This window comes from Mobula hypostoma, chromosome 22, assembly GCF_963921235.1.
Source record: "Mobula hypostoma chromosome 22, sMobHyp1.1, whole genome shotgun sequence".
In the NCBI taxonomy this organism is placed as follows: domain Eukaryota; kingdom Metazoa; phylum Chordata; class Chondrichthyes; order Myliobatiformes; family Myliobatidae; genus Mobula; species Mobula hypostoma.
In genome coordinates, this window is record NC_086118.1 from 24,766,466 (window position 1) to 24,794,409 (window position 27,944).

A 27,944-nucleotide genomic window follows, 5' to 3' on the forward strand; every position below is an offset into this window, starting at 1 on the left:
AGGTGTCATAGAAAAGTTAAAAAGGTATTAAAAAAGATAAACCTATCACTTAACTGAATAACAAATTATGTATTTATTGAAATACAGAACAACTTAGTGATGAACCCTCCGTCGGTCAGGGTCAACCATGGACGTCATGTCCTAGCTGTCTAGGTACGCAAGCCAGGGCAGTACAATATGGAGAGCAAGCTGTTGCCCGTGTAGCAAGTCCCCCTCCTCCCCCATGTAACTGATGAACCCAAAGAAATGGTAGAGACTGATACAGCTTGGCACCAGCAGTGACCCAGGAGCTCCCAGTCAGTGTTGAACTTAGCATAGGATTGCATTAGGGACTCCAGCTCTGGAATTTTCCCCTCAGGCTTTACTTCCAAAGCTTTCCCCATAAGTGGGTATAGTTGCAAGGCAGTGGAGGTTTGAAATCAAAGTTTTCCTTCTCCTAGGTGAGTCGCCAACTACGGCAATTTAATACATTACTAATATTACCACCATACTATAAAACTGTATTGGTTCCTAATAGTTAACTATGGCAGAATTCATCCAGCGTACGCGGCTGTGTTATTTTGATTGAGTGTAACTGAACAAGATCAGCAGAGTCACCTAGGTCAGATAATGAGCTTTCGATGATTGCATCTTCCAAGTACTCATTTTCATTGTAACATTCAAGATTATCATAACCTTCAAGTGCTTCATTGTTCCTAACTTGAAGTAGTGAAATCATTTCACTGTCACTGCCGGCTGTGCCTAGCATCTCCAAGCCCAAAGCTAGTTAGAAACCGTTCATCAAGTCTCCTGTCCCAATCAGTCCCAAAGAAACAAAGGGAATCCTAGCTATTTTCTTGATTAGTTTTTGTTCTTTAAGAGTTGTCCCAAATAAGGGGCTGACCCAATTAACTGATTGACCAGAATTGAGAGTATCATGCACTGAGTAATAAGCAATTACATGCATGGATTCATAATATAATCCATTTGTCAGTTTTGTATTTGGGTAACAAAGGGGGAAATAAAAGCAAATTGCCAGCTTTGAATGGGAATATATTATTTATTGTTATCACCAATTTAGTTGTAATTTATAGTGGAAGCCAAAAATTGGTATACCCAAACCTTTTTAAAACTCAAAATACCTATTTTTTGCAACAAATAGAATCCCCCCAAAAAATTCAAGCTCGACCTATATCACAGACTATTATCTACAAGAGTGCAAACATGATCAGAACTGTCAAAATTGGCAGCTTCAGTTATTAACACCTTCGTTTATGAAATATTGATTTTTCTCTAGATATTAGAATAACGTTTCTGTTCCATTAGAAATTGTACAGACACGAAATGTACTTATCACCAGATGCTAAAAGATTTGTTAATTTCATCATAATAAGGCTCTCCGTTCAAAATTATGCCTCTTCATATTATGGCAAAATGTTGAAAATGATCTTAAAAATAGGGCTTGAGTTTTGTGCTTGATTATAAAACACAGTTATCATCCACAGCAGAAGTTTCCTGTGGAAAAACAACCATGGCTTCTTGTAAAGAAACGTCATCTGCTTTGGATGCAAATAATAGCCAAAATATTAAGACAAAATATAAACCCTTCTTTGCAATTGGCTGCAGATTTCATTAAGATATCTAGAGTTGACTATCATTTTAAAGTTTAATTATTTCATACCTATAAATGAAAATTCAAAATCAGAATGCTATGTCATCAGAAACATTTCCATGCTTCATGACAGCTTATTTTGACTGAGTATTTGGTAGTAGCTCACTGACTGTATTATGGCTATGACTTGACATCCTTCATAGCTTCATTCACCAACTAAATCTTCACAACTTTAATCACACTTTCCAAATTCTATTTTAATAATCCTAGAAACACCAAGTCCATATAAAAGTATATTTTGTCTAATTTTCTTAGTTTACAATCTGACATGTAAGGTATTGAAACATGAATTTATTGTTCTACTTTATAAAATAAACATCATAATGCTGTAATGCATGCTGTTAAAATCCTGGCTCCTTCAGAAACGTTTTACAGATCTTTCACTACACTAGTATTAGAAAGCACACAGCATTTCTAAACATAGTCTCCCTCCACCAGCATCCGTGTATGTTTATTATAAAAGTTTTAAACATTAGCTAGATCCCATTTGCCATCAACCGCATTCCCCCACCCACTATTTTCTAAAGTGTGACAAGAATACCCTCACACCAAGCTACATCAGATTATCAATTTGGAATGATTCTAAAATTATTTCTTCCTTCAAAAGTTCATTTCATGCTCAATCACACACAATTGATTTTGAAGTTGAGATGGACAACGTCCAATAATTAACTCATAAAAAAGTAACAAATCATAAAGATAACTATTTGCCGCTAGCCTTGTGAATGCTAAGGAAAGGAAAACATCTGAAAATTGCCATTGTTGTGAATCATCAGCTGTTCAGTGCTGAAAATACAGTGTGTCAGGTTTATTTTCCAAAATGACCTTCCTTTTTTACGAATCGGCTTTCTCCTCTGTTTTTAATGCCTGTGAATAAACGGGAAATGAATTAGAACATAAAACACAGAATTTAATCAACAAGGTTCCAACTATTTTTGTTGTTCTTCCTAACAGATGCTCGTAGTACTGCACGCACCGTGGCTTTATTGTACATTCAGATCATACATGTCAGTGATACTAAACCCGATTCTGAAAAATTTCAACCACTATTGGAAGAAACTTAGTAGAACACAGTCTGTGCATCACTCATTACTATGTTAATCTAATTAATACTCGATTTAAATAAGGTACATGTTCGTGTCAATTACGTCCATTTTTACGGATGGTGGTAGAGGTAAATGCATTACGGGCATTTAAGAAACTCTTAAGATAGGCACATGGATGATAGAAGAATCAGGAGCTATGTAAGAGGGATGGGTGAAATTGATCTTACGAGTAGGGTAAAAGGGCAGCACAACATTGTGGACTGAAAGCTCTGTACTGTGCTATTTCATTCTTTTCACTTCATTTTGCTCTGTAGTTCAAATTGGAAATGTATGCAGTGCCTTTACCAGGTACATTATAAACCGGTAAAACACTTCTTCACATTGAGTAGCAAGCTCCCATCTGGTTCCTCTACTTGCTGCCAAAGTCACTGCATAACCACTAAAATTCAATGCAAATAGACATCATTTGCTGCTTATTTTTGTAAAGATTTTCCAAGGTAATCCCAACAGCAGCTACAGAGAGGAAGGAGTGATGGCCAGAAACACATTATCTGTTATACAGAACTTTGTGACATGGGTCTGACATATCAGGAGAGATTGTGTAGACGAGGCCTAGGCTTCACTCAGCTTCACTCGCCCCATCACTGAACTGTTCCCACAACCTATCGACTCATTTTCAAAGACTCTTCATCTCACACTCCCAATATTTATTGCTTATTTATTGCTTATATTGCAATATTTATTGCTTATTATTTTTTTCTTTTGTATTTTCACAATTTGTTGTCTTTTGCACACTGGTTGTCCGCTTTGTTTATGCGGTGTTTCTATTATAGTCATTGGATTTATTGAGTATGACCCCAAGAAAATGAATCTCAGGGTTGTAATGATGACATACAGTACATGTACTTTGAATTTTTCTCTCAAATGAACTTCTTTCTCTAAGTGATCTCCATGAAACTGTAATAATATTCTAAGGCTCAATGGGCTGGACATTTCATGACGTTTTCCTTGGCCGAGAAACCTGAAAATATGATGACATTTTTCTTTTACTCAGATAGATGCAAGATGGTGGAGTGGAATAGGGGAAAGGGATGTTGTGCGGTCAGCAGATAAAAGATAAGGGGGTCAATCCCCAAGTCGATGTGAAGTTGGTAGGAGCAATACTCCAAAAGTTGATCAGAAAGTGGACTAATGTTGGGCTGAAACATAACCAGTGGTTGATCACCATCACCACCCCACATCCACCCTGAAAGATATCAAGGCCAAGAACAAAGGCTAGTGGGCAGCGGGCCTGAACAATCAAGAAAGCTTCTTACGCTAGACCAACCCGAGAACCAACAGGCAACTTAGTTTCCCTTTAAACAAGTCCAAAAGCAGGTTCAACTCTTCAATTAGGATTTGCTTCATTTGCAATGCCAAACAGCACATTGTAAATCATTTGTCATCACTATGTTGTGTTTAGCCATTGGGATTTTGATAGTTTAATTGCAGGGTCTAAGTAGTTTCTGTAATCCAATAACAGCTGCTGCAGTGAATAGATTACTCATTTTTTGACTATTTAAAGTCACAGAGTACTACAGCACAGAAGAAGGCCCTTCAGCCCAACCAGTCCATGCCAGCCTCTCATAAACAGGTTCACCCTCTTGGAAGCTGTTGGGACAGAAGATGATGCCAGCCTGAGAGGCGGTCAGGTCTGCGAGTCAACAATTGGCACTGAAGCAAAGCCGAGGAGACAGACGTCAGGCAGAGCCGTGGTAGTAGGGGACTCCATAGTGAGAGGTACAGAAAGGGGTTTCTGTGGCAACAGGCGAGATTTAAGGATGGTGTGTTGCCTCCCTGGTGCCGGGATCCAGGATGTCATGGACCGATTGCAGGGAATCCTCAAGAGTGAAGGTGAACATCCGGAAGTGGTGGTGCATGTTGGCACAAATGACATGAGGAAGAAGAGGAAAGACATTCTACAGCGTGACTTCAGAGAACTCGGAAGAAGTCTGAAAAGCAGGACTTCCAGGGTGGTTATCTCCGGTTTGCTTCCAGTTCCTCGTGCTGGAGTGGGCAAGAACAGGGAGATAATGGATCTGAATGTGTGGCTGAGGAACTGGTGCAGGAAGCAAGGATTTACATTCTTGGACCATTGGGGTATGTTTCGGGGTAAGGATGAATTGTACAAAAGGGACGGGTTGCACCTTAATAAGCGGGGCACCAGCATTCTGGCAGGCAGGTTTGCCTCTGCAACACGGGTGTGTTTAAACTAAGTAGTGGGGGGGGGGAGGGGACAAACTGGAAACATAAGGATGGAGATAAAGGGAAAGTGAGAATAAGAAAAGTTAAGAAAGACAGCAGAATCAACAGAGCAGAAAGCTCAAGAAGGGATCATACAGTATGGCCAAGTGAAATAGGAATCGATATGGGAGGTGAGGGGAGTAATGAATTAAAAGTATTATATATGAATGCATGGAGTATAAGAAATAAAGTGGACGAGCTTGAGGCACAGCTGGAAGTTGTTAAGTATGATGTTGTGGGAATAACAGAGACATGGCTTCAAGTGGACCGGGCCTGGGAAATGAATATTCAAGAGTATACGTCCTATCGAAAGGACAGACTGATGGGCAGAGGGGGTGGGGTGGCTCTGTTGGTGAGGAATGATATTCAGTCCCTTGCTAGGGGGGACATAGAATCAGGAGACGTAGAGTCAGTATGGATAGAACTGAGAAATTCTAAGGGTAGAAAGACTCTAATGGGAGTTATCTACAGCCCCCCAAACAGTAGTCTGGATGTAGGGTGTAAATTGAATCAAGAGTTAAAATTGGCATGTCGCAAAGGTAATGCTACAGTTGTTATGGGGGACTTCAACATGCAGGTAGACTGGAGGAATCAGGTTGGTGCTGGACCCCAAGAAAGGGAGTTTGTGGACTCCCTCCGAGATGGATTCTTAGAACAGCTTGTACTGGAGCCTACCAGAGAGAACGCAATTCTAGATTTAGTGTTGTGCAATGAACCGGATTTGATCAGGTACCTCGAGGTAAAGGAGGTAGTGACCATAATATGATAAGTTTTAATCTACAATTTGAGAGGGAGAAGGGAAACTCGGAAGTGTCAGTATTACAGTTGAACAAGGGAACTATGGTGCTATGAGGGAGGAGCTGGCCAAAGTTCAATGGAACAATACCCTAGCAGGGATGACAGTGGAACAGCAACGGCAAGTGTTTCTGGGAATAATGCGGAAGGTGCAGGATCAGTTCGTTCCAAAGAGGAAAAAAGATCCTAAGGGGAGGCCGTGGCTGACAAGGGAAGTAATGGACAGTATAAAAATAAAAGAGAAGAAGTATAACATAGCAAAGACGAGTGGGAAGCCGAAGGACTGGGAAACTTTTAAAGAGCAACAGAGGTAACTAAGAAGGCAATACGTGGAGAAAAAATGAGGTACGAAGGTAAACTAGCCAAGAATATAAAGGAGGATAGTAAAAGCTTCTTTAGGTATGTGAAAAGAAAAAAAATAGTTAAGACCAAAATTGGGCCCTTGAAGACAGAAACGGGTGAATTTATTATGGGAAACAAGGAAATGGCAGACGAGTTGAACAGGTACTTTGGATCTGTCTTCACTAGGGAAGACACAAACAATCTCCCAGATATAATAGTGGCTGAAGGACCTAGGGTAATGGATGAACTGAAGGAAATCTATATTAGGCAGGAAATGGTGTTGGATAGACTGTTGGGTCTGAAGGCTGATAAGTCCCCGGGACCTGATGGTCCGCATCCCAGGGTACTTAAGGAGGTGGCTTTAGAAATTGTGGATGCATAGGTAATCATTTTCCAATGTTCTATAGATTCAGGATCAGTTCCTGTGGATTGGAGGGTGGCTAATGTTGTCCCTCTCTTCAAGAAGGGAGGAAGAGAGAAAACAGGGAATTATAGACCGGTTAGCCTGATGTTGGTGGTGGGAAAGATGCTGGAGTCAGTTATAAAAAATGAAATTATGACACATCTGGATAGCAGAAACAGGATCGGTCCAAGTTAACATGGATTTACGAAGGGGAAATCGTGCTTGACTAATCTTCTGGAATTTTTTGAGGATGTAACTGTGAAAATGGACAAGGGAGAGCCAGTGGATGTAGTGTACCTGGACTTTCAGAAAGCCTTTGATAAAGTCCCACATAGGAGATTAGTGAGCAAAATTAGGGTACATGGTATTGGGGCAGAGTACTGACATGGATTGAAAATTGGCTGGCTGACAGAAAACAAAGAGTAGTGATTAATGGGTATATTTCGGAATGGCAGGAGGTGACCAGTGGGGTACCGCAGGGTTCAGTGCTGGGACCGCAGCTGTTTACAATATATATTAATGATTTAGATGAGGGAATTAAAAGTAACATTAGCAAATTTGCCGATGACACAAAGCTAAGTGGCAGTGTGAAATGTGAGGAGGATGTTATGAGAATGCAGGGTGACTTGGACAGGCTGGGTGAGTGGGCAGATGCATGGCAGATGCAGTTTAATGTGGATAACTGTGAGGTTATCCACTTTGGTTGTAAGAACAGGAAGGCAATTATCTAAATGGAGTCAAGTTAGGGAAAGGGGAAGTACAACGAGATCTAGGTGTTCTTGTACATCAGTCACTGAAAGCAAGCATGCAAGTACAGCAGGCAGTGAAGAAAGCTAATGGCATGCTGGCCTTCATAACAAGGGGAATTGAGTATAAGAGCAAAGAGGTCCTTCTGCAGCTGTACAGGGCCCTGGTGAGACCACACCTGGAGTACTGTGTGCAGTTTTGGTCTCCAAATTTGAGGAAGGACATTCTTGCTATTGAGGGAGTGCAGCGTAGGTTCAGAAAGTTAATTCCCGGGATGGCGGAACTGTCATATGTCGAAAGATTGGAGCGACTGGGTTTGTATACTCTGGAATTTAGAAGGCTGAGAGGGGATCTTATTGAAACATATAAGATTATTAAGGGATTGGACACGCTGGAGGCAGGAAGCATGTTCCCGGTGATGGGTGAGTCCAGAACCAGAGGCCACAGATTAAGAATAAGGGGTAGGCCATTTAGAACGGAGTTGAGGAAAAACTTTTTTACCCAGAGAGTGGTGGATGTATGGAATGCTCTACCCCAATAGGCTGTGGAGGCCAAGTCTCTGGATGCTTTCAAGAAAGAGATGGATAGAGCTCTTAAAGATAGCGGAATTAAAGGTTATGGGGATAAGGCAGGAACTGGAAACTGATTGTGGATGATCAGCCATGATCACAGTGAATGGCGGTGCTGGGTCACAGGGCCGAATGGCCTACTTCTGCACCTATTGTCTATTGTCAGCCCTATTTTCTGCCTAGGGCCATATCCTTCTAAGCACCTCTCATCCATATACATATCCAAACATCTCTTAAGTGTTAGAATTGAACTTGCATCTATTACTTCTGCTAGCAGCAGATTCCAAACTCACACAATTCTTTGCTGTTTTTTTAAATGAACAAGTTTACTGATTTTTCTTCTGAATGTTTCATGTATTTTTGAGGGTGAATGATCATCATAGAAATTCACAAGTATTCAATTACAGCCGGAAGCTTGGCTGATTGCTGAGGTTGACAAGCTCAGTGATCAGCCAAACTTTCAAGTAGCCAGCCCGAGCTACCAATATTCAGCAATATTTCATCCAATTACAGTATCAGCTTTGAGCCAGTGAGTTCTGAGACAGGGTTTCAGCAATTGCCAAAAGCTGTTCTGTATATGCAGTTGGCTACTAGGCATTGCACTGAACCATACCTGCCTTGGGACATGTCAACGTACTGGGAAGCAGGTTCCCAAGAGAAAACGACATTGGAAGAAATGGCATTGTCCAAGAGAAGGTAACTGGTGAACTCAGGATCTGCCCATTATTTATATAACCAAGGAGATACAAATTAGAAGACACAGAAGGAAGAAATTAGTCCATGACCCAAGTTCTAGAAGGCAATCAGTCCTCCATCAACTACATTAAGCTATCTGATTAACAAGTTCAATGGTTAAAATGCAACCGTTTCTATGAAATATTCATAGCAGAATTCCAAAGACAAATAAGAGACCTATCCTCATGCCTGGTCAATACAGAAACCTCAACTAATAACAAATTATCTTATTCTTACACCTTCTGTGTTTGTTAAAATTTGCTGTACATTGACTGTCATGTTTCCTCCACCGCACTGTAGCACAGGTGACAGCCAGTGAAATATCTTGAGGCCATGAAAAACCCCAGTAGAATTTCACTCTTCTGGATGATTCCATTGGCTAGAAATTGACATCCAAATTAAGATGCTAGTTTGTTGGAAGGAATAACAAATAACACTGTAGTTGTTTCTATAGTGCAAAAGATCCAAAAACATATAACCTGGATGTTCTGACACCAAATCATTCAGAAATAAGAGAATAATCAGAACCAGATTTGAAAAAAACAAGGAGGGAAGAGAAAATGGAATTCCAGAGATGGTCTGGAAGAGATTCAAAAGGCAAGTGTTGGTAAAGTCCTGAAAACAAGAATGAGCAGGTTAAAGCTAGGATTATGTCAGACTGGGACTAATAACGTCAAAACATCCAGATCAGAGTGCAACATTATATTTCCTGTAACTTAACTTTCCTATGTTTGCTTATATTTATATAATAATTAACTATATGTGTGCAATTAGTCGATGAATCTTCTGTAATTGTAGTATAACTGATTTTGTATTTTTCTAAAAGCTTCTTTGCAGCCTGTGTCAAGCCACTGAATCGGACTATTTCATGGGTTATTTCTTATCACAGGAATGTGCTTTATCTCACTAGTCTGAACTAGTTAATAGTATGAGATGACCTGAACTTTTTTCCTTAGCTCTCCTCCTTTGCTTTCTCTCCCTTCCTTACAGTAGATCAGGAAATATCCAACAACACACGGACAAGCTATGGATGAAGTTAGACTTTAAAGGAGCTAAGATATGGGCAGTAGAGTTTTGGAGATGCACAACCTGAAGGGCTGTGGGGAGAATGCATATATGATGCATAGCACTGAGAACCATCTGAAAGAAAGTTTCAAAAACAATACAGGGTCCCATTCCAGCTTGACTACAAGAGTTTATACAGTCTGCAGAGGATTAAAAAATGAAGATTGGCCTCTTAGGTAACATACGAAATAGCTAACATCTGTTTGGTTGTAAATCAGCATCAATCACCATCTTCAGGCATGAACGAAAGAGAACAGAAAACTGATTTTGATAATCCCAGGAACTCTTAATGTTTTGTATTTTGTAAATGTCTCAAATTTCACACATGGTTCCTTCTGAGGATGCTTACAGAAACATGGAATGTAAAATACCCAAAAGGGAGGGAGGGGAGGGAACGTCGACTCAGACCATGAGAGGCCTGTGTTGGGCATTTTCATGCCTTACAGGGCGCAGATTGGAAGTCTGTGTGGGGCGCTACTCCTCGCACAGACTAGAGCAATGTGTGATTAAGTGCCTTGCTCAAGGGCACAAACACGCTGCCACAGCTGAGACTCGAACTAGCGACCTTGAGATCACTAGACGAATGCCTTAACCACTTGGCCATGTGCCCAAAAGGGAGGCCATGTCAAAAATACTCTGTGTTTCTCTCAGATCTTAGACAGACCTAGGAGTTCTTTCAAGAACAAATTTCTAATCCAACTTTGCACAATGCTACACGACAACAGTGTTGCAAACATCAGCAATTTATAAAAATAAGCAGCATCTTCTTAAAGTTTATGTTGATAAATTCTTGGATTCCATAAAAGTATGGAAGCTCTTTTGCTAATTTGCAGCAGAAAAAACATGTTCTTATAAATGTAACGTACATCAGGAAAAAAATGCATTATCAGTTCAGGCGTTATCAAACAACCACGGAAATGCTGAAATGAAAACAGATAAGTAAATCCAGGACTGAAGTGTAAATGCAACTTCCCATGTTTGACACTGTTTCAATTTTACAGTAACCAGTTTTTCACTCAACTGTTGATATGTCAGATATATAATGTAAATATTAAACCTATTATGAATATTTTCTAATATTATGCATATTATTTATAATCTGTTAAAAACACATTAATTAAAAACTTGTACACAGTGAATAAAGAAAATAAACAATTCTTTATCACTAAACTTAAGTCAATGACTCCATTCAAATGAATTGAATCATTGTTAGTAGAAACCTGCGGTGGTGGTTGTGGTGCCTCCCGCCCCTTCCTCAACTCAGTACAGTCTAAAGGTACGCTGGTGCCTGTAGAGGGGATGTTAGCAGTGTGTTCCACATGCAAAGGAAGCACGAAGTCAAAGATACACAAAACAGTGGAAAGCAAATGGCTCACAGCTCTGACTCAACAGGTCCAAGAGACAGTTTAAAACAGGGGTTCTCTACCTGGGGTCCAAAGATCCCTGGCTTAGTGGTACGGGTCCATGGCAAAAAAAAAAGGTTGGGAACCTCCTGACTTAAAAGGGTAATGATAACAGAAAGACTGGAGGAACTGGAACTGTAGTTGAGGCCACTTTAAAAGACTTCTCCAATCATCTTCTGAACCTAAAATCTACTCTACCTTACATTAAGTTTTATGCTCACTGAGGATTGATCTGATCCTGAATCATATCAGATTCACAAAATGATAATTCAAATATCTTTAATAATATCTACCATGTTCAGACTCTAATAAAATCTTGGATACACACTAAATACATTATAACCTCTTCAAGATATGGTAATTTGTAAAACATCAAAACCCCCCCACAAGGAATGAAATTTTACTCAATATAAATTACTGCTGAGTACAAACTGTGACGAGAATACACATAAAATTAAGATGTTTGCTGGCCTGGGTTAGCATCAGTGTCATCAGCAGTTGGTCTGCCACCTGTCCTCAGGGGGAAGGAGAGATAAGGAACAATGAAGCAGCATGTGGAGATGTTAATGAAGGAGCCATCAGTCTGGGTATTTCCAAGATTGGCTCCCCCTTTGAACCCTGAACTGTTTGAAGTGATGGACAGGCGATCTGAAGATGTGTAATGAAGGGACGAGAGAGAGAGCTGTCTGGAGCGGCTCCCTCTTTGAACCCCGAACTGTTTGAAGTGATGGACAGGCGATACCCCAGCAGGGGGATAAAAAGGTACAGGTTCGCTAAGGCAGGACACACACACGACACCCGAGGTAACGAGACCCTGGAAGCGGTGCGCCTCTCACGAGTCGGTGGGACGTACCGGACCTTAAACGCACAGGGTGGAAAGGTACGATCAGCGGGAACCCGGTGTGTGTCCACCCTCGCTTGGGTGCTGGGTTCACTGCAGAGGATCCACCTCATCTGGAGGAGGGGTCACAGTCAGTGACCTCAGGTGACATCACCAAGGACCTGCCCGAAAGCTGCTTGTGAGCCATATCGCCGGTCTGTGAGTGGAAGCCGTGTCTGACTGATCAGTCGTTCCCGTTCTCTCTCTCCCTCCCCCCACGTTGTCCATCGCCATGGCAACGACTACTGCGAACTGAACTAAATTGGACTGAACTTTTGTGTCACTTTGAAATTTGGTCATTTACCCCTAGACAACGATAGAGCTTGATTGATGCTGTTATCTTAATTCTGTGCACATGTGTTTATCGTTGCTGAACTGTTGCATTTATTATCCTTTCGATTACTGTGTTGCTTGTTTCTTTAATAAAACTTTCTTAGTTCTAGTAATCCAGACTCCAACTGAGTGATCCATTTCTGCTGGTTTGGCAACCCAGTTACGGGGTACGGAACATAAGTGGGGGCTCGTTCGGGATTTTGAACGCTAAATTTGGGACGGAGTAAATTGATTGGGTTAAAATTCCCAAAAGAAAGAAAAGACAAACAGCAGAAATGGAGGCTGAGGAATTTATAAAGGCGCCAACCTTGAAGGCATTAGAGGATGCCAGGAAATCGGAATTGGTAGCTGTGGCCAAACGGTTGAATCTTGCTAAGGTGAAGTCGACAATGAAGAGAGAGGAGATACACAGAGCTATCGTAGAGCACTATGTATCTAAGGGTGTGTTTCCCCAAGGCGAGCTGGGGGTGGTGTCTATTGAAAAACCTGCTGGAGACGCGGTACAGGTGCAGCTTGAAAAACTGAGACTCGAGCACGAGTTCCGGGTACGACAATTGGAGCGAGAAGAGAAGGAGAGAGAGGTAGAAAGACAAGAGAGAGAGAGAGACAGTTGGAGAGAGAAGAGAAAGAGAGAGACAGACAGTTGGAGAGAGAAGAGAAAGAGAGGGACAGACAGTTGGAGAGAGAGGAGAAACAGAGGGAAAGGGAATTCGAATTGGAGAAGTTAAGGTTAAGGGCAGAGCAGGGGCTCGTGCCGAACCAAGGTGGAGGGTTCCGGGCGACCCAGGAGGTTAGGCTGGTTCCCCCATTTGACGATACCGACGTGGATCGGTACTTTCTCCACTTCGAAAAAGTGGCTATAAGTCAGGACTGGCCGAGGGATAAGTGGGTTGTTTTACTTCAGAGTGTACTGAAAGGGAAAGCCCAAGAAGCTTACTCCGCTTTGTCCGTGGAAGATGCCCAGAGGTATGAGGTGGTGAAAGAGGCCATCCTCAGGATTTATGAGTTGGTCCCAGAGGCATACCGGCAGAGGTTCCGGAATGCGAGGAAGCAGTGGGACCGCACGTATTTGGAGTTTGCCCGTGAGATGCAGACATATTGTGAGCGTTGGTGCGTCTCAAAGGGGGTAGAGGGGGATTATGACAGACTGCTACAGCTGATCCTGATTGAGCAGTTTAAAGGTTGTGTCCCTGAGGGTATGAGACCCTACCTCGATGAGAAAGAGGCAGCCACGTTAGCCGCAACTGCTAAGTTAGTGGATGAGTATGCGTTGATGCATAAAATGAAGTTTGCCCCGAGTAAAGGCTACCAGAAGGGTAGTCAGGACGGCGGGGAGAGTCCGCCGGAAAAGTCAGAAAGTAAGCCGGGGACTAGTGAGAAGGATAAGGTAGACCAGGAGCAGTCTGGCAGGAAGTCTCCTGGGGTCGTCTGTTATAATTGTGGGAAAGCCAGACACTTTGCGTCCAGGTGCTTTGCCCCAAAGAAGGAGACGGGAAAAGGAAAAACAGCGATTTTGCATGGCTGTATCGAGCTGTTAAGCGAACCGCTAGGGAAGGGCAGGTCTGCCAAGGTTCAGGAAGGGCGCGAGAGGTTTATCTCGGCCGGATTGGTGTCAGTGAAGGAGGGGTTAAAACCAGTTCCAGTGCGGATCTGGAGAGACACGGGAGCGTGTTAGTCACTAATACTGAAGAGTGTATTAGAGTTTAGCTCAGAGACCCAGACTGGGGAGGTAGAGGTCAAAGGTGTTGGGGAAGGGACAGAGTCAGTCCCTTTGCACCAGATACACTTACAAAGCAACCTGGTCTCTGGACTAGTCACGATCGGGGTGAGGTCCGAATTACCGATGAAAGGCGTGGAAGTCTTGCTCGGTAATGACATCGCCGGGGGAATCGTGTTCCCAGTCGTGAGATTGACAGGTCAGCCTGCCAGCAGTAAGGCCCCGCCCATGGACTCACAGGTTCATCATGGGGCTGCGGTAGTGAATTTAGCTGCGGTGGTAAATTTAGCTGAAACGTTTCTACCAGTCTTGTACGAGACGGGGGTAGAAAATGAAAAGGAGTGTAGTGAGACAAAAGGTAGTGAGGGAGCTGGGACAGACATAGCAGTAGCCAGGAAAGAATTTGTGCAGACACAGGAGCGACACGAGGAGCTGATGGTTTCGGCAGAGACAGCTCTCTCTGACACAGCTTTGACAAGGGATCTAGTAGGCTATTGTGTGGAGAAGGAAGTGCTAAGGAAAAAAGGGAAATCAAGTACAGTACCCACAGATGAGGAGTGGGGGGTGGTGCAAAAGAGTTATGGGGACGAGGTTCTTAACATGGCCCACGAGGTACCCCCCGGTGGACATTTTGCGGTGCTGGAGGAAACAGTTGGTGGAATCATGAAAGAGGTTTACCGACTGCCCAGGAGGAAGGATGTTATTGATCATGACCGACGCGAACTGAGACGGTCACCGGCTTTTGATCTGCTAACAAACCTAGTCGGTGTTAGCGTGGAAATCAATGAAGCTAGGGGCCCCCTGATAAGAGAAAAAAACCATTTTGAAAAGATTAGTATGGGATCGATCAGATGGAAGAAGGCTATTGTTTTGGCCAGGTCTACTGATAAGGTCTCTTCCTTAATCCCCGAACAAAGCGACTCTCTAGGAGTAATTAAACGACTCGCACCCGTGTGGTTGATTGTCCCGAGGCAATGCAAAGAACTGGGACGTTGGGTGATGTCTGTTACGATAGGTCAGCCTAGCAAACAACATCCATATATAATGAGTAATTCAGTGACTAAAGGGCTGATGAACACAGAGGTGTGTATTGGCAATTTAATACGGCTGTCTGAAGTCAGCTTGATAGTGAACCTTGAAAAAAATGAATTCGGCCACATGAGGGTCACTTACCTGGGAATTGTGGTGACACAGGGGCAGCTGGCAGCGATGCAAGCTACAGTGCAGGCTATCGCTGACCTCCCAACCCCGACAGACAAGAGAGCCCTCAGAAGGTTCTTGGAGATGGTGGGGTACTATAGGAAGTTTTGCAATAACTCTGCGGTCACTACCCCTCCCCCTCCTACTAAGCCCTTGCGAGAGAAAACTAAGTCAGAATGGGACAACCCATGTTATTGTGGTCCGGGACAAAACCAAATGAGAGGTTACATTGATCGAAATTCATCAGTGTTTTTGGCCACTATGAAATTTGCTGAGTTGGAGCCTGGTCTAAGGGATTATTAATAACACATATAAAAGGGACAGAAAATGTGATGACTGTCTGTCAAGGTGTTGACAACTTCAAACTCGCTGTGTTAGCCAAATAGCTGATAAAGATGTATATTTGTGTGTGTATCAAATAATGTATTCATGTTTGTAATTTTTACCTCCCGGTAAAAATTCTTAAAGGGGTGAAGTGTGACGAGAATACACATAAAATTAAGATGTTTGCTGGCCTGGGTTAGCATCAGTGGCATCAGCAGTTGGTCTGCCACCTGTCCTCAGGGGGGAAGGAGAGATAAGGAACAATGAAGCAGCATGTGGAGATGTTAATGAAGGAGCCATCAATCTGGGTATTGCCAAGATCGGCTCCCCCTTTGAACCCTGAACTGTTTGAAGTGATGGACAGGCGATCTGAAGATGTGTAATGAAGGGACGAGAGAGAGAGAGCTGTCTGGAGCGGCTCCCCCTTTGAACCCTGAACTGTTTGAAGTGATGGACAGGCGATACCCCAGCAGGGGGATAAAAAGGTACAGGTTCGCTAAGGCAGGACACACACACGACACCCGAGGTAACGAGACCCTGGAAGCGGTGCGCCTCTCACGAGTCGGTGGGACGTACCGGACCTTAAACGCACAGGGTGGAAAGGTACGATCAGCGGGAACCCGGTGTGTGTCCACCCTCGCTTGGGTGCCGGGTTCACTGCAGAGGATCCACCGCATCTGGAGGAGGGGTCACAGTCGGTGACCTCAGGTGACATCACCAAGGACCTGCCCGAAAGCTGCTTGTGAGCCATATCGCCGGTCTGTGAGTGGAAGCCGTGTCTGAATGATCAGTCATTCCCGTTCTCTCTCTCCCTCCCCCCACGTTGTCCATCGCCAAAGCAACCATTACTGCGAACTGAACTAAATTGGACTGAACTTTCGTGTCACTTTGAAATTTGGTCATTTACCCCTAGACAACGATAGAGTTTGATTGATGCTGTTATCTTAATTCTGTGCACATGTGTGTTTATCATTGCTGAACTTGCATTTATTATCCTTTCGATTACTGTGTTGCTTGTTTCTTTAATAAAACTTTCTTAGTTCTAGTAATTCAGACTCCAACTGAGTGATCCATTTCTGCTGGTTTGGCAACCCAGTTACGGGGTACGTAACAAAACAGAAGGTAAATCTGACAAATGAATAACCAGACAATTCAAATAAAAGTAATATTATGCCATGTTATATCTGATTCAGCCTATTTTATAAGGATATTTAAAAGTACATGAAAGTTGTGTTGCCAAAGTAAGGAAGCGTTCTTAACTTTTCAAACTAGGAAAGGATTTCAGCACTGTGCAGTGCCAGATTCAAGAGATTGTGCAGATGCTATAAACCTTCAGCAACACACACAAAATGCTGGAGGAACTCAGCAATTCAGACAGTTTCAGTGGAGGGGAATAAACAGTCAACATTTCCGGCCAAGACCCCTCACCAGATTTAACTCACCGTTTTGAAAAGCTGGCGGCCTAGGTAGGAGGTAGCCATGCTGGTCAAATTTTTTCCACTTCCTATTTTGCATTTTATATAACCATACAGATTGGACCCTTGTAGTATAACACCCATGACAACCACAGCCTATTCCAAAGAAGACAGAAAGAACACTTGTAAGAGCAATGAAAACAAAACAATCCCCACTATAACCATTGAGTTTGCAAAACTGCTCGTAAAGTAACTTACGTCTCTCTGTACTAACCACCATCACCAACCATTTTAGATTCATTTCATGAATTAATTTAATTTCTAAACATTGTAAATGGCACAAGTACAACAAGTACATCACAGAAATCAGCCTCCCCTCCAGGGACTCTGGCTGTACTTCTCACTGCCCTAGTAAAGCAGCCAACAATATCAGAGAACCCACCTACCCCACTCCCCCGGACATTCTCTCTTCTCCCAGTGGGCAGAAGGTACAAAAGCCTGAAAGCACATACCACCAGGCTCAAGGATAACTTCTACCCTTCTGTTATAAGGTCATCAGGTTCCCATATTATGATACGATGGACTTTTGATCTCATAATAAACCTTGTTATGACCTTGTAGTTTATTGTTTACCTGCACTACACACTTTAGTAGCTGTTACACTTTATTCTACATTGTTACTGCTTTACTTTGTTCTACGTCAATGCACTGTGTAACGATTAGATTTGTATGAAGTGTGCCAGACAAGTATTTCACTGCATCTCAGTCCACGTGAGAATATTAAACTAATTCCAGTCTGTGTTTATGTAGTAATCGCTTAAAATTTGGAAACCCTATTGAATTCCCTGCTTTTGTATAATGCTACCCCAAAATGATCAATATAATTTTCAAAACAAGATTCTAAATCACCAAATAAAGTTGCAAAGCAGGTCAGGAACTCACCAGCCATTTCAGTTTAAAGGAAAAGAAAGTACTGAAGACAAAAATGACCCACATGATAGGACAGATGATTAATCCCAGCCAAAATATTTTGGATTCAGCTTCAGAAGATACTCTCTTCCCTGTTCCTGAAGGCTATGAAAATCGTACAAAAAATAATTAGAATTACATGTTCTAGTCTCCACCTTATGATATATTATGGCTAACACGAGAGGGCACAGTTTTAAGGTGCTTGGAAGTAGGTACAGAGGAAATGTCAGGGGTAAGTTTTTTTTACACAGAGAGTGATGAGTGCAAGGAATGGGCTGCCGGCGACGGTGGTGGAGATGAATACAATAGTGTCTTTTAATAGACTCCTGAATAGGTACATGGAGCTTAGAAAAAGAGGGCTATGGGTAACCCTGGGTAATTTCTAAAATAAGTAGATGTTTGGCACAGCCTCGTGGGCCAAAGGGCCTGTATTGTGCTGCAGGCTTTCTATGTTTCTAGTTCAGTGCAACAATTACCAGTGTGATTTAATTTAACCAATTCTCTGCTTTCAACTAAATATCAATAAAGACATTTACAACATTACTCACTTTAGCTTTTCATTTATAATTTCCACATTCTATTGTCCATTGATTTATATTGTTTATTCACGTTAGATTGTTGCTTTCAATATTACTTTACATTCACAATTATGATTCATTACAATACATTCATGATCTTTATAATTAAGCATCATATGGTGACTCTTTCGCTTAATACAAATATTTTGCTTACTAATGCAAATTCTATGTCTCTACAGGTGCACCCATCCCACCACTACATCAGACTCAACATAAACGGACAACAGTCAGACCAACCACTAAACAGCAATTATGCTTCCAAGTTTCAAAGAGCACTAATATACCCAGTGCAGGTTGTAATCATGATATCAAAGCCTATTTTGCTTTTATTTAAATAAGGTATTCAATCAAGCATACCTTCCTGGCCTCAAAGATCCACTGACTCTTTCCATCGTCATCAACCTGATTCCACCAACGTAACCCCACTAGCAGCCGGCCAGTGATATTCTGCACCAGAGACAGAAAAGGGCAAGATGATTGAAGGATCAGGTTTCCACATTCACTTATGGCACATAGTCATAGTAATATCACTAATAAACAAGATTTCATAAATGTCTGATTCTTAGCTAAAGTGTACTGTCCACTGATGATTTAAAAACGCCATCTACTCAGAAGTAAAGCAAGTGTTTGAAAGCAAGAAATAGTCAGCAAATAGACAACATTTCTAGACAAGGAGCAGGCAAGGGGGAGACTGATCAACTGACAAGAGTTCTTACATTAACTCAAACGTGCACTTGCAGGAATTAGTTACAGAAATGAGCATCTGATTGTTAATAGCAGTCAAATACAAGGTAAGGTTGCAAAGCAGTTTGGTTACTGGGCTGGCACCCGTAGAACAGACGAAGGGTCTCGGCCTGAAACGTCGACTGCGCCTCTTCCTATAGATGCTGCTTGGCCTGCTGCGTTCATCAGCAACTTTGATGTATGTTACCCATAGAACTCAACTGGTTACATCTTCCAAAAGAATAGAAAACGTGCTGCAATCAGCAATACTACTGCTGACTTGTCATAAAAACTCACCTCTATCAGAGAGGGAAACCTGCCACCCTAAACCAGTCCAGACACTTTAGCACTCACCTTACTGTTCTACAGCAACAGACTGGTTGTTTTTTGGTTTTCCACACCATTCTCTGTAAACTCTCGAGATATGTGTGAAAATCCCAGATCAGCAGCTTCTGAGATACTCAAACCACCCTGTCAAGCACCAACAATCATTCCCTGGTCAAGAGATTCACCTTTCTTCCCTGTTTTGATGTTTGGTCAGGGCAACATCTGAACCTTTCAACCATGTCTGCATGTCTTTACACATTGAGTTACTGCCCGATTATTGGCTGATTAGATATTTGCATTAACCAGCAGTTGTACCTAATAAAGCAGCACTGAGTGCAAGTACATTTAAAAAGCGACAATATAAAGAAGCAATGGAGAAGAAAGAGGGAATTGTTGTCAATCTCCTCACCAGTTCCATGATTAAGCTGCAGATTGCAAGGAGCATGACAATGATGGGACTATATTGTCTTGACACAGTAATCATATTTAGAGAACCAGCAAAAAAGCATTTGAGACTGTAGAGTTTTAGTCATGCAAATGGTAAACTTCTACTAAAGATTTCTTTGAACTGTTTTTCGTAACATCTTATTTTATCTACTTTCCCCCCTCAATCCAATCTTCCTTTTGTTCTCTTTATTTCTACTTCTGTACCTGATATGATTTGAATTCTTTATTTGTTTCTCACAGACAATCACTCTAATTTTTTATCTTTTTTTAATGGGTTAGTTGTTAGTGGGCCCAATATCATGGTCTTACTGCAGTGTTAACCATTGGCCTTCAAGGTGTTGGGTTGCAAATTAAAACAGTTCCACGGCAAAGGTGAAAGATCTGGATCATGCTGATGGATTTACCACTCCAACCTCTGAGTCACCAGACTGACTGTGAACACCAAGACAGCAAAGTGCTTGTTTTCACAAATATTCCAACAAAATACATCTCAGAAACTTCTGACTACGGAAAGAAATTAGCTTTCACTTCAATTACAATACAATTAAGGCATCTCTGAGGAGAAAGACCAGATTCAAATATAGCTAGTCATATTTGGTTAAGAAAATATCAAGGGAAAAATATTGTATCTAATTTCCATTGTATTCTAATTCACTTAGCTAAAAGAAAACATCGAATAGATTCCAGTGCTGTACAATGCAATCTTAGGGGTTCCAAAGGTTACTTACTTTTACAGTCCAGAAGTCACAAGATAGGAGCAAAATTATTGTCACAAAGCAGGCGATAAAGCTTTCGCTGAGGAATTCACAAAGAAGGTAGACAACTATTGCACTAATTCGGAAAAAGAGGTGGAAGAAACATGCCACTGGATGTCTTGAAAAAGATAAGAAAATATGTCAGTAAATCAACTTTAGGTTCTCACAATACAGTCGCACAACAAGTGGACGCAAAAAGGCTGGGCAAAGATCTACATTCGAGGGAGAGTCATACACGGTGGAAAGAGAAATAAAGACGGGAAGAAATGGTGTGTAAGTACTTTAGGGCTTGGTAATTCTAATTGTACTGTAATTAAATTTAGGGATGAGCTGAAATTGAGAGTGAAGACCTGTTGGAATATGTGACTGTAAATGACTGCAGGCATAGGGAAGGGAGAGGCCAGGAAAGATTTAAAATTGAATAACAATCATAAAATCAATGTATAGCTTATCTAGGGGTGACTGTAGATCAGAAGGCTGACGGACAAAAGGGATTTCATGAGAGTTGCGGAAAAGACACCAAAGCACTGGAAGAGAGAACTTTACTAACTAGGCACTAACTAGGAATGTTTTTGATTGGTAAAGCTGGTGATCGATAAGAGTTTTAGCATCACGTGAGTTGAAGCAAGATCGGAGTCAGTGAATACTATGTCGGCATTTTTAGAGGTGCTACATACGGTCAGTTATGATGGACATTGCAAACAGTCTAATTCCATTCATACAATTGTCAGGGAGTGCAGTGAAATCCATACTTAGGGAATGGAGCTTGGGAAAGGGTCAAAATGTTATAGACACAGAATACAATAGAAGCGATTAAAACCTGTAATTAACTGATTGAGATAAACAAAATTAAAATCAAATCAAGTATAAATGTGTAAGATTTTATTGTTTCTCCCAAGGTCATCTGTGCCAGGCCAAAGGTCCATTAATCACTAGAGCAAAAATCTGAAGGTGCTGGAAATTAAAAATGAAAACTAGGAATGCAGTAGGCACTCAACTGAATGAGAAAAATTACTGGGAGGAGAAACAGAACAGATATTTTACTGGAATTATCTAAAATAAATCAAATAAATATAAATATGCTATTGTTTCCACTAATTCCACAGGTATTTCCACCAGAAGATACATCTTTCCCAGCCTTTTCCTATCAGCATCTGCCCCCTTTTACTTCATCTCTTCCCACCATCCAGGAACACAAACAAGTGAAGCAATTGAACTTTTTCCAATTTACTGTGCTGCATTCAGTGTTCGAAATGCAGTCTCCTCTACATAGGAAAAACCAAGCAGATTCGGTGACTGCTTTGCAGAACACCTCCAGTTGCCTGTCAGTTTACTTCGCTGTCCCACTCAGACCTCTGTGTCTTCTCTCTCCTCTATTGCTCCAACAATGCCCAATGGAAGCTTGAAAAAGAGCCCTCATCTTCTGCAGTGCTATCCAGTGTAGGCTTGAGGAACAGCACTTCACCTTCTGACAAGGCACATTTACAACCCCGAGTCTTAATATGCTTAATCATTTCAAGTAAACTTTTTTCAACAAACCTGGCCACTTCTTCCTACATTAATTTGTTATGTTCAAAACTGATACTGTATCATGTTGTTCCAACTACTGGTTTGTAGAGCAAATGTTACCATGACAACTTTAACTTTCAAGTTTATTCAACCAATCCTCCTAAAGAATTTAACTTAATTTCCCAGACCTCTCACAGAACTAGTTCTACCTGAACCCTCCAATTAAACTCTTAAAAGAGCTGAACTTTTTCCCCTTACTGCAGTTAAAACGTTACCCACTCTTCAGTCCACAAAACCAACCCCACTTCACCCCCATAGAGCTAAAGAAATCCCTTCCCCTCTCCTTCATTCAAGGTCCCCCTCCAACTCCGACCCTAAGGTAATCCCTACCCCTCCTATAATAAACCTGACACCTCACACTGCGAATCTGACCTCCGACCCCCCACCCTCTCCACATTACCGGATCTTCTTTTTCTTCGGCGTTCGTCGCCCCTCATCTTCAGCATCAAACAGCGACACGTCTTCCGCATCATCGCTAGACTCCTGCAAGCAGAGAGGCAGAGACGGGGTGAGCAACAGACGGGTGCGGTGCGGGACGGGACTGGACTGCGCCCGGGGTCGGTCCTCTCACCTGCCGCATCATCACGGCGCTCCGCCATTGACAGCACTTCCTTACCACGTGCCGCTTGTTTACCGCTCAGGACCCGCGGCACGTCCGGCTCCTGCCGGAGACGGCGGCCAGCTCACGCGGGCTTCCGGACGTCACGTCAGGTCACGTCACGTCTCCCCTTGGAACGCGGCGCTCCCGCGGACGTTCCGAAAATCGCAACAGTCGGTGATGGCCGGGGGGGGGGGGGGGAAATACCAGGCACTTCCGCATTAGGTCGCGTTCTTCCCTCAAATCGTATCACATTTTCGCCTTTAAATAAGAACTTCGCCACTCAGGGTGTAAATATTGTTTTGATCCTCGGTTTTTGTAGGGCTGGATTAAAAAGGCGAAAACGGCGGCCGCATTGCAGACAGCAAGGACCAGTAATGGTTGATTGCGTACTGTGTTTTGGCAATGTTGGAATTTAGGGGAACGTTACTGCCTGCCGACCGACCTACCAACTTATTTTGTCTTATTATGTACCTTTAACGTGGATCAACTGCCACCTGCTTGGGTTGATTACAAAATCCTGAGCGTGAAGATGGTGATGGGCAGCTGAATGCATCACACTTCCAGGAATGGCAGGTGTGCAATAGTCCTATCCCCCCCCCCCCATCCATATATTATTAATTTTGGACTGCACTCCTGAGGTTTTAGAGTTTATTTTATGTATATATTCTTTGTCGTGCTGCAAAACGTTGAGCTGCTAAACTGTGTCTCATTGCTCCACAACAATGACAATAAAGATAATCTTAATGTGTGTGAGATAAAATGGGCCACGGGAATAAGATTGTTCTGGGAACTAGTAGGACCTTGAAGGACTGAATAGTCTAGTGTACGAAAACTTTAAAAAAAACTATTGAGTTTTTCCCCATAAGATGCTATTTGGTGAAATACCGCCAGAGCTGTTGAACAAGTGTCACGATATAATATTGACATTTATTTGGGGATGCAGCGCGGAATAGGCCTTATGACCTTCCGAGCCCATACTAGATATAAGCGATTCGATCAGCGGTTTTCATCAGATGTTTTGAGTTCCTGCCGCATTTCAAAGTCGTGCATGTTGCTGAATTAATCGGTCATTGAGCTGTAGAATATGAAGAGTTGAAGGAAGTATGCAAAAAAAAGTTACAGAAAAGTTAATAGGGGGATGGGACTGCTTTATATTGTAAGACTCAATGGGCTGAAATAACCCCCTGGGTAATTCGGAACTGTAGAAATACTTTAGTGATACATGTTTAAATTTGGATGAAAATGTTAAAATACATTTAAAGCTCAGGTTTTCTATCTCATAAAAGATCTCCAAATTACAAACTATTTCAAAAAAAACAAAGTATTTCCAAAACTTGGGTACAATTCCTATAAGCAAAAAACATACCAACGAGATGCAAATGAACCGCAGAAATCGAAGGCAGAGGAAAGGATTCTAGTCACCCTATTTTTCTGTCATTCTTAGCATTCCTTGACCCTTCCTAACAAGTCCGACTGCAATCCTACTTCTATACTTTTTTCCACTTGGGTGACTTTGCACACAGGATATTTGTTCAGGTATCTTTTCACACAATGTCTAAGCGACAGAGATCCCAAAGACCTTTAATTAATGTTGTGAATGCTGATCTTTTGAGTACGCAAATCTTCCAACTATTGATAGATCAGCTATTTTGTGTGTTTAACCAATTTCCCCCGGGGTCAATAAAGTATGACTATGACTGTGACTAGGTGATAGCATCGATCTGGTCTGCAAGCTTCCTTGAACTAAATACAGTAACTTAACCAGTATTTGTCTGGTTTGACACAAGCCAGTTAATATAACCCCATTGTGTTGCAGTACATCTCTTGAGCAGCCAACACCATGCTGTGGGTCAGGAGACTCTGCTCTATACACAGTGTGGTTTCACTGCAAAGCTGTTCTTTTAACTTCAGACTAATTACTGCTTGCAATTTGCAGTAAGAACTGAAGAGTGGCTCCTGTTTACTACAAGAAGCTGAATAAAGAATATTGGTGGGAAGTTTAACTTAATTCAAAAACAACTCTTTGATCTCTAGAAGTGTTGGCTGTTGTGTTAGAAAGCTGAGCTTGGCAAAACACTCCCACAGCCTTGGACAATGCATGTCCATCTCACAGTGTTTTAAGTTTGTGTCATCATTCTTAATGGTACATTAATTTGCTTTATGGAATGGAATTAGTTTTCCTTGCCTAGCCTAGTCTTGATGGCACATATAGTCATGAGGTTGAGTCAAAACTACCCCAGCTAGTCCCTCAGTTCAATGGCCAGTTAGTAAAGGGTGATAAATGTTGACCTCACCTCTGATTATCATATTCTGCAAATGCATTAAAAAACTACCTTCACGGTCTTTGGGGCCATAGGGGCCCATTAGGTACCTCCTTGCCCAATAAAGTGGTACTGAGTGTACGTTTGTGGTCCTCTGCTTCTGTAGCCTATCCACTTCAAGGTCTGGTGTGTGTGCAGAGACACTCTTCTGCATGGTTATTTGAGTTACTGTCAGCTTGTTACGTGGCCAAGTGGTTAAAGCGTTCATCTAGTGATCTGAAAGTCGCTAGTTTGAGCCTCAGCTGTGGCAGCGTGTTTGTGTCCTTGAGCAAGGCACTTAACCACACATTGCTCTGGTGTCTGTGCGAGGAGTGGCGCCCCACACAGACTTCCAATCTGCACCTGGTAAGGCATGAAAATGCCCAATGCAGGCCTCTTATGGTCTGAGTGGACATTCCCTCCCTCCCCTCCCAGCTTGAACTAGTCTGACTATTCTCCTCTGATCTCTCTCATTAACAAGGTGTTTTCACCCACAGAACTGCCCCCTCTGGATTTTTTTTGTTTCTTGCACCATTCTCTGTAAACTCTAAAGACTGCTGTGCGTGAAAATCCCAGGAGATCAGCAGTTTGTGAGATACTGAAACCACCCCATATGCCACCAATAATCATTCTACAATCAAAAACCCTGAAATCACATTTCTCCCCCATTCTGAACTTCAGTTAGTAACAACAACAAACATACCTTTTGACAAACGTCTGCATGCTTTTATGTATTGAGTTGTTGCCACATGGCTGGCTGATTAGATATTTGAAATAACAAGCAGTTGTACTAATAAAGTGCAAATATCACTGCATGTATATTCCATACTGGTCATTGGACAAACACTTGGTAGTGGTTGGAAATGCAAGGGTGGTTGATCACAGAGATTTACTTTAACCGTATAAGACTGGTTTTTAAATGCCAACAAAGAGACAAAGATGGGTGGAGAGGGGGCTTAGAGGGTGTGTGAAGAAGATGCAGGACCCGAGGATCAGAGGTAGGGTGGGGGGGGGGAAGAGGGGAAAAAAAGAAAAGAGGGTGTTAGCTAAAATTGGAAAGATCAATATTCTTGCCATTGAGTTGTGCCCAGGCAGAATTTAATGTGTTGCTCCTCTAGCTTCCTTTAGACTTCATCCTGACAGTAGGAAAGGCCAAAAATGGATGGATCAAGGTTGAAATGGGGTGGGAGGGGTGGAGTTGATGTGCTCTTCAACAAGGAACTCGGGATGGCCATTGCAAATATAATTGCCAAGTCTACTCTTGGTCACGCCGATTTAGAGGAAGCCACATCAGGAACACCGAATGCAGTAGACAAGGTTGGGGGAGATACATGTGAACCTCTGCCTCACCTGAAAGGGCTATTTACATCCCCGGGTGGTGGTGAGGGAGGAGGTGCATGGGCAAGTGTTGCATCCACTGTGAGGGCAGGGGAAAAAGAGAGTTGGTTGTAGCGGGATGAACGGAATAAGGAGTCATGAAGGCAGTGGTCCTTGTGGAACATGGAAAGGGGTGAGGAGGAGATGATTAGCTGCTGGCAGAAGTGACAAAGGATGCTCTGCCAAATATGGAGGCCCATATGGGGAAAGGTACAGACTAGGGAACTCTGCCTGGGGTGAGAAGTTGGGAAGATGCAAGATCTGGCACCAACAACTACTGACACAAAAGTCAGAGTGGGAATGGTTTAGGAAGAGAAGAGGTGAAGGGACAGTTGTTACGGTTCTAGCTGTAGAGTGGGAAAGTGCCATGAAGAGTGGGAGAGAACAGGGAGAATCAGAGCTAGTTGGTGGAATCTTGTTGGTACTGGCAGAAACTGTAAAGACTTGTCTATTGAATGTGATATGGAAGGGGAATTCTGTACTTGCTCTTTCCAGCAGTGGGTGGGATTATCAGCATGTTTTTTTTTCATGTTGGTCTAAGGAACGACATACTGTTTATATTATTTAGAAATATGTTGTTGACGGTTCATTGGAAAATACTGTACACAAATATAATAAATGGCAATAAATTTCATACGAACCTGCTCTGCTTTCAATAGCATCATATGCTTCATTCAATGTAAACCTGTGGATGAATTGGGGAGCCACGCAATTTAAGTAGAACTATAATTGAGAGAGAATATTATTTTTTAATGGATTAAGGGAAATGGTCTGGTTAAAAAGGATGAGAAGGTTTTCTCGGTATTTAGTTTCTCCAATATGAAAGGAAGAAAGTGCTGCTTATTCTTGTTCTAGTTTATGTCAAAATAGTGGAATATTTGGAGACAGGACAATCACAATGCGGCTTATTTCATTATGATGGCAATTCTGGGCACCACACTATGGGGCTTGGAAGGAGTGTTATGTTGATTTACCAAGCTGTATTAATAATTAAGATTTAAGCAACAATATGCCGAAGGGACTCTGGGATATGCAACATTTGTGGGAGGAAAGGAATTGTTGATGTTTTACGTCAAAACTCTGCATCAGGACCTATTTAAGATTGTGCAAATCACGTTGTATCCTTTGAAATAAAAATGATTAAAAGGTGGGTTGATTCAAGCTTTCAAAATGTTAGGATGAATGTGCAGGTGGGGTACATGAGTGGGGGGGGCGGGTGGTTGCAATAAAGATAATCCCACTGGTTGGGAGTGGGGGACATTTTAAAAATTTGAGCCTGGCTTTCCAAGGGTGAAGATAGGAAATACTTCTACAAGCAAAGGCTAAAAGAAGCTTGAAATCCTTCTGCAAACAACAATTTATGCTAAATCAATAACATCTTAAAATGTAA

General features: G+C 42.2%; 1 protein-coding gene and 1 long non-coding RNA gene across 2 annotated transcripts; one reads left to right on the plus strand and one right to left on the minus strand.

Annotated features, from left to right (window-relative positions):
- Nucleotides 1-1,011: 1,011 nt before the first annotated feature.
- Nucleotides 1,012-23,035, minus strand: LOC134360217 (Golgi apparatus membrane protein TVP23 homolog B-like). The gene is made up of 7 exons (XM_063074291.1): nt 22,848-23,035; nt 22,677-22,759; nt 20,681-20,825; nt 18,813-18,902; nt 17,851-17,982; nt 16,936-17,064; nt 1,012-2,518 (listed from the first exon to the last, which is right to left on the minus strand). The coding sequence occupies exons 1-7, from the start codon at nt 22,857-22,859 to the stop codon at nt 2,486-2,488; spliced, it is 624 nt and encodes a 207-aa protein (XP_062930361.1). The 5' UTR covers nt 22,860-23,035; the 3' UTR covers nt 1,012-2,485.
- On the plus strand, nt 20,832-27,694 carry LOC134360218 (uncharacterized). The gene is made up of 3 exons (XR_010021276.1): nt 20,832-20,980; nt 21,814-22,784; nt 23,197-27,694. It is a non-coding gene; the product is annotated as an uncharacterized LOC134360218 (long non-coding RNA).
- Nucleotides 27,695-27,944: the final 250 nt, after the last annotated feature.

Bases quoted from the DNA above. Each gene is read 5' to 3' on its own strand.
- LOC134360217 (XM_063074291.1), bottom strand. The intron at 20,826-22,676 runs GTAATGTGGAGA...ATCTTTTTCAAG, and splicing joins CCGAAGAAAAAGAAGATCCG to ACATCCAGTGGCATGTTTCT. The intron at 18,903-20,680 runs GTAAGTAACCTT...TCTCTGGTGCAG, and splicing joins GTGACTTCTGGACTGTAAAA to AATATCACTGGCCGGCTGCT.